At 42.6% G+C, this 13226-nt stretch overlaps 1 protein-coding gene across 18 annotated transcripts in view; it reads left to right on the forward strand.

Annotated features, from left to right (window-relative positions):
* Window positions 1-5240: 5240 nt before the first annotated feature.
* The window catches only part of CACNA1D (calcium voltage-gated channel subunit alpha1 D), a 171663-nt gene continuing 163677 nt past the window's right edge, over window positions 5241-13226 (forward strand). For 17 of the 18 annotated variants that reach the window (XM_042020342.1, XM_042020447.1, XM_042020467.1 and 14 more), the window contains exons 1-3: window positions 5267-5637; window positions 7724-8042; window positions 10514-10619. In XM_042020342.1, coding sequence (XP_041876276.1) covers window positions 5601-5637; window positions 7724-8042; window positions 10514-10619 — 462 coding nt within the window. In that variant the 5' untranslated portion in view covers window positions 5267-5600. Of the gene's footprint in view, window positions 5638-7723; window positions 8043-10513; window positions 10620-13226 lie in introns of all 18 variants that reach the window. The other variant, XM_042020350.1, reaches the window with a different exon arrangement.

Here is a 13226-nt window from a genome sequence, read left to right on the forward strand (position 1 = left end):
GACCGGCCGCCCCCGCTGCCGGAGCCTCCCACGGCCCCGCCGAGGGCTGCAGCTGCCTGGCTGTTGTCTCCTGCAGGCGCCGGGGGAGAGCCCCCACACGAATGTGTTTGCTTGTCTAAAGTCTGTGCAGTTTTTTGTAGTCTTCCAGCCTCCGGTGCGGGGTTTTGAAACTCCATCACAAGCCACCAGCAGAACATTCTGAAAAAAATCTGGAGTGTGGCTTGTATTTATAAAAGTTATTTGTTTGCATGAGGCACATGTGCTGATACTGTGAGTCATGCATCCATTTTGCTGTGACATTTTCAAGCACAATTATGTGTAGTGGAATTTTTTTGGTAGCTGGCTATGTTGCCCATCTGTGAAATCATCATTCTACCAAGCACTAAAAATAGAGATGAAACTCTTGAGAGAAAATTTTGAATCTACTTAAATGACAGTTTGAAATGTGTTCCTGCAGTCAACAGTTTAAATATTTTCTATCCTAAATATGGATACTCTAAATTTAAGGTGATGTAGTCCTGCTGTCACTGCTTCAATTCACCTTGCTAGCACAGTAATAGAGCTGGAAATAATTTCTGGCTGGAAACCCAGTCTGGTGCCCACCAAAGCCAAATCACTTGGGCCCCAGAGGAGCAGGACTGGCGCAGGCATGCGAGAGCTCTGGAAGGTGGATAACACATGGAGTGGAAAGTATTTATTAATAACAGGGGATCCCTGGAGAAAAATGTGAAGACAATCCATGACTGTAGATCAGAGGGGAACAAGGAGAAGATGATTTCTTGATTTTTGACTACTGGCAAATGAAGCTTTGAAATAAAGAACAACAGAATATCCAGCAACTTTTGATTAGCTGTATTTTCAGTCAAAGCAAGTTAGTGAAAAGATATGGTAAACACTGAAAATAGTGAAGAACTGCAGCTAGAAGAGGGAACTGCTGGAAAAATATAAACTGTGTTGCTGAGTAATAGCATCCTAATTGAAGCCACACAAAGCCAAAAAATCTAATTAGTCAGGAAAACACATTTCATTACATTCTTAGTAATCCGTTTTGAAAAAGTCCAACTGGTTTTTAAATTCGACAGATTTTTATTGTGTTCAGAGCAGATTACACTGTTTATACTTGCATATAGAGAATGAAAAATATAGTTGCAGACATATAAAAGAAAATATTTAATTCAAAATCATGTTTGCAGTTGTTCCTTGCTATCTGAGTACCATTCTATAAAGTTCTGCAGAGAGTATGGTAAAACTAAATTGGACTTTTGTTGAGTTGGTAAGCAGTACTGGAGAGCATCACCCATTTCTTTAATCCACAGCAATCTGAGAAACACTTGAAGCTTCAGATCAACCAATCAAATGAAAAGAGCGTTGTCTGTGCACCCTGCTGCCTTCCCTCCTTCTTTCTCTCCTTCTCCCTCTCTCCCTCTCACTCTCCCTGTCTTTGTACAGGTTTTCACAATGATATTTTTTCCACAAAATGTAGAGCTAAATCTCCAGCTAGACTGAGGTAGTGTTACTACATTTACATTCAGCTTTCAAAAATTTGTATTTTTGGTGAGCTTATATGCAAATGATTACATGGCAAGACCTCAGTGTGGTAGGTTTCTTGTATCTGGAATTTTTTTTTCAAGTGCTAAATAGGAGAGAAGAAAATCAAAATTATGCTTAGTATCAGGATACTTTGCTCATGCAAATTAGAAACCAATGATGCAAAACCGTAAAAGACTATTCTTGCAGAGGACATCTGAAAATTCAGTGTTACATCTTCTTGAAAGTTCTTTTACCTATTAAATCTCAACTGTGGATAAGGTCAGTAACATGGACAATTAAGCCTCCCTCTCACAATTTTTATCCTCAGTGGATTAATGTATTTTAAAATCCATTTATGCACATTTTTATCTACTTTTGAGATCCAAGTTAATGGGTTTTCAGAAGTATGCACTTTTTATATTTGTCTGTATAAACTATATCCGCAATAACAATGTGCTATTTTCAGTTCTTTAAAGAGTCACCCTTACTCATAGTGACATCAGAAATGTGATATTCACTGATCTGACATAAACAATATATGGACAGATTTAAATTTCATCATGGTCTTCTTTAGATAAAAATTTGAATTAGTTCTTCAAACTCTGTAGCTCAATCATACTTTAGATGAGAAGAATGAAAATATAAGTCTTTAGGCAAAAAGAGAGAATGCACCTGAAAATATATACAAAATGAAAAGGAAATGCATAGCATGGACAAGAATTAATCCTTCAAGTCCTTGTTTGCAACATAGCCATGTTTCCTTAAAATATTCCTCCCATGAATAAGGATAGTAATAGTTTAGTATATATTAGCATAGTAATAAGTTCATCTGGACTATTAGAATTAATAATGGATTAACTCGCATGAGTGAGAGTCCCTGCCTTGTTAAAGATGAGGCTACTTCTGGAGCTTCCCCTTTTTCATAAAATTACGTATTTGTTACGTAAGTTCCTCCCACATGCATTGCAACTGGATTTGTTTTTGTGTCCTGCAATGATCTGCTGCACAGTGTTGCTGTGCTCCACTCCACGAGTTCTTAGTGGCTGAGGTTTTGGTTAAGCAGGTTTATCCTTCTGCACAGCACTCCGAAATTCTTAACGGGCTCTGTTTCTATGATGTCCACAAGAGGCAGTTTCTTCATCTGCCTCTTTCCCTTACAGAGAATAAATCCCTGAGAAGCAGTAAATGTTATCAAGAGGGGAATGATGGTAATTTAGTTGGAAATCTGCAATAAATGTATTATAATATTGAATGTATCTACTCCCTGCTCTACCATTCTGTAACTTATAAATGAAGTACAATGAATATGGTGTGGCATGGAGGTACGACAGATGGGAACATCCGTATTTCTTTCTTCTCTGAACAATGGTTGTTTCCATTCAAAATGTCATCACTTGTTACAGTAGCTGGGACATATTCTAAAACACCCACAGAATGCTGGTCATTTCATTCAGGAATGAGTAACCAATATGAAAAAAAGTGACAGAAAAGTGAAGCAATCTTAGGGAAACCACTGGACAGCAGTTTCTAGAAGAAGGGAAAACAGCTGTTCAGAGAGGAATTGATGGCTTCAATCATTAGCACTTTGGTAACTGAAGACTATCAGTGTTCCTTAAAACTTTCTCAAAGCTTTCTAAATGGACTTGCATTTTCTTTTAAACTCTAATTTTGATTTTGAAAATAAAGTAGGTAATTTGATCTAGCAATAAAGGAACAGTTAGCTTTTGAAATATGCACAACCGTATGCTTACAAGTTTGAACCAACTGTGAATTTTTTTCTCTCTGTTTCATGGTTTTATTGGTTTTGAGAAGTATTTGGTAGCTTCCAGTACATATTGCTGTGGTCATTATAAGGACTGGGGGTTAGAAAATAGACATTGCTGAAGCCAAAATCAGGAAATTTATGAAAACATTTGCAAGGGAAGCAGCTGTTTTTTGGGGGATGTTTTTGTTTGTGTTAGATCCAGGCCTTATTAGATATGAATTTCTCAGTAGTGCCTCAGTGCTTAAATTCATAAGTCTCATTTAAAAATAATTATTTGAATGCTGGAGTCCAGCTTTGCCAAGATACTTCTCAGGTACTTAGGTTAGGCTTTAACTCCTGCTAAGCACATGAGGTGCCTTCTTCATTGCCTGCAATGGTTGTTAAGCAACTAATCTTGATTTAGATACTTTTGAAAATCTACCAAACATTTTTGACACCTAAATATCTGACTGTGGAGAACAGAAGTCCTAGTTAATTTCTGGACATATAAGGCAAGTACTTAAGTACGCTAAGACTGTTTAAACTGGAAACACCTGTGCTGTAATGACACCTGTGCAGAGGGTGTGGTGCCTTCCCAAATCAACCAAACCTGCAACAGCTGAGCCACTCAGGTCAGAAAATCAGAAAAGAGCATGCGCTGAACCTGAGGTCAAGAAGTATCTGTGGAAGGCTACTCTCTAAATCAGCCTTGCTGCTAGGTTGGTTTGTTTTTTTTTTTTTTAATTAACAAAGGTAAAGCCAAAAAGGATAGGTTCTACCTAACAGTGAGCTTCTTACAAAGCTGGAGGCTGGGCATTCTTCACTGGATCCTTGGAGAATATCAGCAGTATTAAGGTTTTATTGCTCTCCTCCTAATTAATGTCTGTAGGTGTTATTTATTATTAATTAGATGGAGATAGTTGTGGATGAAGAATGGATGAAAGAGTGGATAGGGACATAAATGGGGAAGTGGCAGAGGAAAGGTGTAGTAGAAATAGTTTCATGGAAACGTTTTCTTGGCAAAATACCACTTTTGGTCAAAGATACGGGTTCAAACCCACTGGGTTTGACTGTGGCTTGTTCAAAGGAAATAATTAAATACTCCTTAAAAATGCGGAAAAATGTTAATTGCAGGGAAAACAAACTGTAATTTTGAAGAATCAGTTCTGTTTCGAATTAGAATTGATGCCTATAATTCTTATTGGACTTCATTAATCACTTTTTGTAGTGATTGAAACACTGCCTTGCCGTAAGGAAAGGTGGCTGTCCCGAGTTTTCTCCTTTGTGGTAACAGCTCACGGTCCCTCCAGCCACGTGTATCAGTACACGGTATTTCAGGGGTAGCTTCACCACCAGTGAGACAAAGGCTAAATGAATGTTTGAGGGTTCTGCAGTGGAAGGTAATGCCAAAGTGAATTTTTTTCAAAGTCAATTTATTTATTCGGATAAACTTTGAAGATCCCAGTGTTAGCTTGAAGTCAGAATGACAGCATTTCAACAGGCCAGCGGAGAGCTCGGGGTTGGGATAACTCGGGGGTTTTCCTGGCGGTGAGGGCAGAGGGTGCGGGCAGGGACGGAGTGACCGGAGAGCCTTGAGCTACCGGGAGCGGGGACACTGTGCCCGGAACGCGGGGAGAGGGAGATGCTAAAGCCGCTGCGGTCGGTGCCCCGGGCGTTGCCGCTGTCCCTGCCCTGGGCAGGGGGCTGGGGAAGGACGGGGGCTCGGGCGGGACCGGGTGAGGCGGGCGCGGGGCGGCGGTGACGGGGTTAAGGCGGCGGCGGGCGCGGGTCTATTTGCGGTGCCGGAGCTCCGGGCGATCGGAGCAGCCCCGCGCCCCCGCCCGGCCGCAGCAGCAGCAGGTGGCGGCGGTGGCAGCAGCGAGGGAGTTAAAGCCCGCGGCGGCGGGAGGAGGGGGACTGCGAGCGGGCGGCGGCGGGAGGAGGGGGACCGAGGCGGAGCAGGCGGCGGCAGGAGGAGGGGGGACCGGGGAGCAAGGCAGCAGCGGCAGGAGGGGGACCGAGGAGCCGGCGGCGGCGGCAGCAGCAGCAGCCGGGTTGCTAGGGATGGAGAGATCCCGTGTCACCCGGATGTGAGTGTCATGTTGGCCCAAACTCTGAGGGATTTGGCAGCGGCGAAGCAGCAGCGGCAGGAGGAGGAGGAGGAGCAGCAGCAGCAGCCCCTCGCACGTCTCTAGTCACTACCATGGGGGTCGGGTAGCGGGTAGCGCAGGGGCAGCGCGCACCTGGCTCGGGGTGGGGTTGGGGGGCGTCTCTGCCCTTTTTTGTTTTTTCATTTTCCTCTCACACGCTGGAGAAAGTGAGAAAAATGCACCAGCAGCAGCAGCCCGAGCAGCACCCTGAAGGTAAGAGCCGGGGCGCCCACCAAGGGCAGCGGCATGCTTGGGGCTGAGAGGAGGGAGGAGGCGGGGGAGGATTTATGACGGATTTGGGAGTCGGGGATTGGGGGGGATTAGGGAAGGGGTTGAGGATGGATGGGGTCGGTTTGGGATGGGGTCGGAACGAGCGGCTATGTTCGAGGAGGGACCGGGAAGGGCAGGGGATGAGACGAAGGCGGGACAAGGTGGTGCCCTCGGCGTGTGACCAACGTGCGAGTGGATTTATGCGCGTCTGTCTCTTGTCCTGGGGCCATTAATACCAGCTGCGGGAGGACACGGCTGGGGCTGCGTTTGCCTCATCCGTGTGTAACTGGGGACGAACCTGCCCGGTGCTGCGGCTCCCGGGGGCTGCCCCGCGCCGGGCGGGAGGGCGGCGGGGGCCGAGGGCAGGGCGGCGGGTGCGATGCGCTCGGCCCCTGCCCGGCGGGGCGCACGGGGGCGAGACGCGGGGCTCCGCGGCGCTAATCCGCTCCGCCGACGGGCTCCGGCGCTGCCACAGCCCCCGCTGTTGTTTATAAATGATTCCTCCCTCCTCAATCAGCAGCAAGTTTGTGTTGCCCCCGAGGAACGCAGTCACCCGGGCTTTGTTTCTCTTTCAAGCATCCATTTAAAAGGACGATGGATATATAGATAGATGGGTAGGTGGGTGGTTTATTTGCGCCGAGCCACGCTTCATGGCATCCCGAAGGGCAGGCGGAAGGCGGGGGAGATGGCTGTGCCATTGCTTTTATATCGGAGGGGGGGGGGGGAGGAATAGGGGGCGGGAGGGGAAGCAGGGATGCTTTGGGAGAATGTTGGAGGTAGATGTGCCACCTTTGCCCCCGCGGCGGCTCTGCCCCCCGTCTCACCCAGCTGTTGATGCGCCGCCGCTGGCCAGCGCTCGCCGCGCCGGTGCCGCTCCCCGCGGCAGCTCCGTGGGGGCCCCGCCGTGACCCCCCCACTCCCCGCCGCCATCCCGGGGAGCCATCTTAGGGCTCCCGCGCCCCCGGAGCGGGGGCCGGGCCGGCCTCGTCCGCGTCCACGCGCGTTCCCGGCGCTCCCGTGGTCTGTGCCCCCCGTCTGGAGCCTGCCACTCCGCTGCTTCGCGGGGAGCGATTTTTCCTCCCCTGCCTGGGTAGATCCGTTTCACAGTCATCTCTCTTGCCAGCCCGAATTCCCAGCACGTATATTGTGCCGTTCCTCCATTTTTTTTTCCCCACCCAGGCATCAAGTTTTGAATCGCACTCAGGAGCCTCTCCTTCCTACAGGTGCATGTAGGAGTAGACTGTTGCGCTAGTCAAAGAGCTCGCGAGGAAGGATCCTTGCGAGGAGGTGGTGTTTTGCCTCTTTGCTGTCATCTGCATAAAGAGGACTCGATTGTTATTTGGAAGGTGCAGTTTATTTTTTAAATTCTCTTGAAGAAGCAAAACCGAACACCATCCTTTTACAGAACCAAAGATTATCCTTTCACAATGGGTTCATGATTGTGATTCCTAGTGCGAAAGACAGCAGAGCTTCATGAAAGTGTTTATCACAGACAATATTGGATCTTTGCTTGTGGGAGGCATCCACGCATTTTTCTTTGAGAATGCAAAGCAGGGCAAGATTTAACTTGCTTACAGGACTTCCCCCTCTACCTTGCTGCTTATTCTTAATTGAACAATGCGTAAGAATTTTAAACAACTACTCTTTCGGCAAAATCAATTGAGAGAGTAGTAAATGCTAAGGTGCTACAGCAAACTTGATCTTAAGGGGTAGGTATGTTTTACTGCGTAAACACAAGGACAGGAAGGCTTCCAACCAGTTGGGAAAAGACATTGCAAGTGGAAGAATCAAAATGAGAAGTATTTGTGTCTCAACACTTATATCAATCTTGAAGCTATAAAACTGATTCCTGAGCATTTTTTTGCTACTGTTCAATTGCATGTACCACAGCACAAGTGTATGCATATATATCTGGATATGTAATGGAAGCATCACATTGCCCTGAGGTCTTAAAACAATCATTTTGGATTAGGACCCATTTTAGCATAAAAATATTATAACCAAGTACTTTTTTTCTTTTGTCCCACAGAGGTGAACTATGCAAGTAGCACCAGGATTCCTCTCCCTGGTGACGGACCAGCTATTCAGTCAAACAGTTCAGCACCATCCAAGCAAACTGTTCTATCTTGGCAAGCTGCAATCGATGCTGCTAGACAAGCAAAGGCTGCCCAAAACATGAGTACCACCACAGCCCAGCCTGTAGGATCTCTGTCCCAAAGAAAACGCCAGCAATATGCCAAGAGCAAAAAACAGGGTAATACGTCCAATAGTCGGCCACCCCGTGCCCTTTTCTGTTTATCCCTCAACAATCCAATACGAAGAGCCTGCATTAGTCTAGTAGAATGGAAGTATCCTTTGTTGCAGTTTGCTTTTTAAATTATTTTCTTGCATTTTGTAATTGTATCAAGGGGACTGTTTTACAGGATCTCTTAGAGCGTCACAACTTACGTGTTACTTCACTTGTACGTGTGGGTAACTGTCATTAATGTCAGTGCTAGTCAATTTGGGTTCAGTTGCTGTGAAAGGTGGTCTTTTGTGTCATATTGACACAGAATATCATTTACTGAAGTCAGTAGCTCAAAGTCAGAGAAGAGCTCATAGCTGTTCCTTTTTTCTGGGAGAAGTTGGGGGAACATTTTCAAGCTTGCATTATATTCCAGCAAATCTCTGCATTGCATTTTTTGCCTTTCCAAATAAGGAAGAATGGATAGGAATGCATTCAGCCATCCAGTGTTAGGGAGATGACCAAAGATGTCAAACCTGCATCTTCCACATTGCAATTTGGTGTATTGCCATTAGGGCAAATGAGTCAGATGTAGAAATCTTTTTAAAAAGATTGGTTTTTTCCTGGTACTAAAAGTGGGGAAGATTTTTACTTAAGCCAAGGAAATGTTCTAAGTACACACAAGTGTCTGAAATATATTAATCTTCTAAGTTTGTGAACTTATGTCTACCACCAGATATATTTGGAAGCATGTACATCTAGATGGGAGATCAGAGATGCTGGCTTGTGTTCTTGATGACCTGTGTGATGGGAAGGATGGCTTCCATCCTTTAGTTCACTGGTTGTGATGTGGAAATACCTGTATTTCTCTGGCAGAACTGATAGCATGTTGGTTTGGTATATTATTTAATTACCAAGAAAAGGTTTGAAACAGAAAATAGTTTTGCTGAGGTATAAGGAGAAAAATGTTAGCCTATTAGCCATGGCAACATCCCTGTAATGGGAAACAGCTGTTCAAGACAGTAGATTACTGAAGTAAAACTCAATTTGTTACTATAAACAGAACAGCCAACCTGGCAATAAGAGCTGTTACTCATTTGTAGGGTTGGTGTTTCTCAGTTCTTTGTACAAAATTCAATTGCACATTAAAGATAGTGAAATGGCTTCTTCTTTCATTTAAACTGGTAGAAGTCCAACTAATTTCAGTAAATTGGCCTCTCCTTGGCTAAGGTCAGGTAAATGAAATTACTGTGGATCTAGAGTGGAATAACTCAGCGAGAATTTGTCCCAGTAGCACCACATCATAAAACAAGGTTGTCAGTCTTGTGATGATATCAATTGCTCACTCCAGCCTGGAAAATGCTGTTGTAACTTTATTTTGTACACAATATAACAGCTGTTGATGTTGATCTGCTTTGTAGGCATAAAGGTGGCCCTCAAGGTGACAAACTTTTAAGAGGCTAACAAACAAAATTTACGCATCTTATAGGACATCTGGGCTTTGCAGGATTTCTTTTTTTTTTCTTTTTTCTCCTCTTTTTTTTCCCCCTCTTCTTTTCCCCAAGGAACTTTTTAAGCTGGCAAAAAAATGCTTTTGAATATATTTAGTGCTCTTACCCCAGTCTTTTATGGGACTCTTATGGAAACATATCCAGACGTTGTGCATCAAATACAGGAAAGGATGCCAAAAATCATAGCTGAAGTCCAAAGTACTTATGTTCCAAATTTCCACAGATAGGTTGACCTCGGTACTTTCATGTTTCTAGCCATTAAGAATAGTAAAATACCTTGGGAGAAAGGAAAATCGATGATGAGCTTCATATGCATGAATTTTAAGAGAAGTAAGAAATTTTCTTCTGGAAGACAGAAGGTATCTCCAGGTTTCCACTGCCATCATCCAGCTCTAGTATAGAAGGCAGAGCTGCAGTCCATGCTGTTGTCAGTGTGAAAGTCTGTAGCCTCTCTTTGTGTGGCTGCCAAGCCAGCCATGATAGTCTGTTTTCTACTCAACTCACCTGAACTTTCATGTGTCCTGGTCAAAGCCAGGATTCAGAAATGCAACTGTCAGAGACATGGAGGGGCTCACAATTTTCCTATGACAATTGTACAGCTTTCTAGCTCTCCTACAAGAGAATAGTTGTGGTATTCTGGGAATCTTTCTCATATCCTACTATGAACTATATTTCAGATGATTTTCCTCCTTTGGACAAATATATTTTAATGAGACCTACAGAAGTACATGAGGACGGAACAGCTCCATGATTATTCCTTGCCCATTATGATGACCCACATGTTGATTTTAGAGTGGATAATTATATTCATCTTTGGAATTTAATATAAAGTGCTCTGTGACAGCATGAGTAATAGTTTTCAGTCTTCTCAAAAGGAAGAGGACGTTGAAGGATCATTGTGATGGAAAATAATATGGTATATATAGTGCTATAACTAGAGGTGATGGAGTGTTTGTCAGAGTTATCAGTCAAAAGATTGTCTTAAAGTAAGACTTGTTTTACCATTGTTGATGCTGAAAGGAGAACTAGACTTAAAAGTTTGTAGATACTCATAAGACATGAGTTCCTTAACAAGATTTTCCAGACCATTTGACATATTTATACTACTGTCTATTTTTGCCAATTGTGTGGCCTTAGCTGTTTACATCCCATTCCCAGAAGATGATTCTAATTCAACTAATCATAATTTGGTAAGTACTCTGGAATTTTTATTTTATATTTGTTTGCTATGCTTTTAACATGATTAACTGCTAGTATTTGAGCCTGCACTAGATACAGGTAATTTCAGTAAAAGAAATTGATATACAGTGATACTACAAAATGCATATGGAATTGCTTTGTGCATTTTTTTTTTTTCCAGTAGTAAGTGTTACTTTGTCATGTGTTCAAGATGAGGGTTTTTATCAGTAAAATTCTTTGGAGAGAAATGTGCATTAATATTATGCTGCGTGTGTCCATATATTCGTGTGGCAAAAAACTTTAATTTGTGTTTCTATTGCTTATATTGATCACACTTATTTACTAGCTGTTACTGTTTCTGACACTTGTTTCAGCCTTGAAGGTTTACTGCCTTTCCAAGTGTACTTGTCTACTCTGTTTGCAGTTTTTAATGGTGTTATTTGGCTGTTTATTTTGCTGGATATTTTAATTTTTAATGAGAGGATGGCGGGAAATTTTGCATTAATACATTTTAAAGTGATAGGAACATCAATATGAATTTTCAAAGTGGTCACTACTGGTATAAATGGCCTTTCAAAAAAGGGATGGTACTGCAGTAAGTGGTGTGTAGAAATGTATTTCTTTGACTGAAAATACTATACTAGGGTTGTGCTTGAAAAGATAAAATGGAGCCTAACGTTTTTTTTAATTCTCTAAAACTTACAAAGGCTATCACTCAAGAGTAATATTGAATTACATTGCAATGATTTTGTTGTTGATATTAAACTCTATCTTGAAATAGTGGAGTTGAGTGGCCTTGTGCACTCAAAATCTGCACATGACTCTTGGGATGGGAGAGGAAGTTCATGAAATAAAGAATTGGATACCAATAAGTAGGTAATTTTGGATTCATTTACCTGGAAAATTAGGGTTGATATGAGGTCTTCTATTTTATGAACGTGTTTGCATAATTTGTGATGTGTATATGCTCATTTTCCTAAAAGTAATTACTTTGTGCAGATGACACAATTTTTTTATTTTTTTAAATTGAGATTAAGCAAATATGGACAATAAAAATTGCTGATGAAAGAGTAATTCAGGTCAATGTAAAGAGCGAGTTATGCAGCTGTGTATCCAGCCAACCAACAGACTTCCTTTTTTTTTTTCCCTGAGAAATTCAGGGCACAAATCTCCATAGCTGTCAATCCACCCTGAGATCTGCTAATAACTAATTTCAGAAAGCATTACATGAAAAGGGTAAAGTAGTTACTTGTGTCAGAGGCTAATCATTTTGAAAAATGTTTCTAGCATTAGTTTTGTTAGGTTATTGTCTGGTGTTTCTGACCCAGTTTCAATTCTACAGTGTGCTAGTATTTAGAAAGACAATGGTCATTTTCATCCCTGATGATTTGTTTTTTATCTAATGTGGCCAGGTTAGTCTAAGGAATAATAATTTATGTGGGTTTTTTTCCTTTTAGTAAGAGATTATTAATCCTTACTCATTTCAAGTAGAAGGGTTCTTGAACCCCCCCAATTATATGTATATAAGGTTTACTTGACCATTTAAATAACCTCATATTCTCATTAAATTTTCATCCTGTTTATCCTGAAGTTGAGTCATTCCACTAAGTTTGCTCAAAGAACAGAATTTATACTGACAATGTACTTTCAGCTGCTGGGACAGATTTAAGTGCAGTGAGGGAGCAGACAGACACATCCTGTGTATTCAATCTAATAAAAGAAATAGTTCTGGAACGAGCAGCGTTGGCTTTTCTCATGACTGAGGTTCTCCATCATGAAATACACCAACCAGTTGTCTGGGTTTGTGGCTCTCCTCTGGTATTTCAATGACTATTTTCCTCTGTTAGTGTGGATTCAAGTGTACTGTGAGGGAGTGCAGTAGAAGAGCTGAGTTAGAAATCTTCAGGCTTGCTGGGGAACCTGCTGGATCCTGTGTTTCCTGCTGCTTGAGGTGTATGTGTCAATAAGCATTTGAGAAAGGGCTGTGTCTTACAGTGGGAGAGGGGATTATTCTCTTAATAAGGTTCAGATCTTTTGTCTGGTTTGTCAATAGACCAAATCTGAAGTCATCATTGAACCTTATAGGTTTGGCAGGATTTTAGCTCCCTGCATGTAGACATTGATGCCTGACCTGAGCCCTACACTCTGATCTTGCTAGGAGACTATCCCACTCTGGCTTTAATTCAAGCTCAGCTTCATAAATTTTAGTTTGCATATGGATGTAATATCTGCCTTGGTTCTCTCAATATTGCTTCATTGAATTGAATAGAGGAATTGCTTTCCATCAGCTAGCTGAACTGGCTCTTTTTTTAAATTTTTTATTTGTAAACAGAAAAATGAAGTATTTATACATGTGGGGTTTTTCTGTGAATACAAAATAGACATAATTTGGAATCAGCCTCAGAACGAGGAAGTGATGATATGAGAGCAAAATCCTGTGGAACACTGGTACATGGGAACTAGAAATGTAAACTTTTCTATTTTGGTTGGGCTCCTGAGGAGGTACATGTGAGAATTTGAGCAGTCCACCTGTTCATCCTTTATGACTTGGAAAGTTTGCTGTGGCAACATCAATGCAAGGACGTGTGTGCAGAGCAGGTATTCACTCCTCTCTGTGG

This window comes from Corvus kubaryi, unplaced genomic scaffold (genome assembly GCF_017639235.1).
Source record: "Corvus kubaryi isolate FWS band 111438036 unplaced genomic scaffold, C.kubaryi_AGA036_p1.0 124, whole genome shotgun sequence".
Taxonomy (NCBI): Eukaryota; Metazoa; Chordata; class Aves; order Passeriformes; family Corvidae; genus Corvus; species Corvus kubaryi.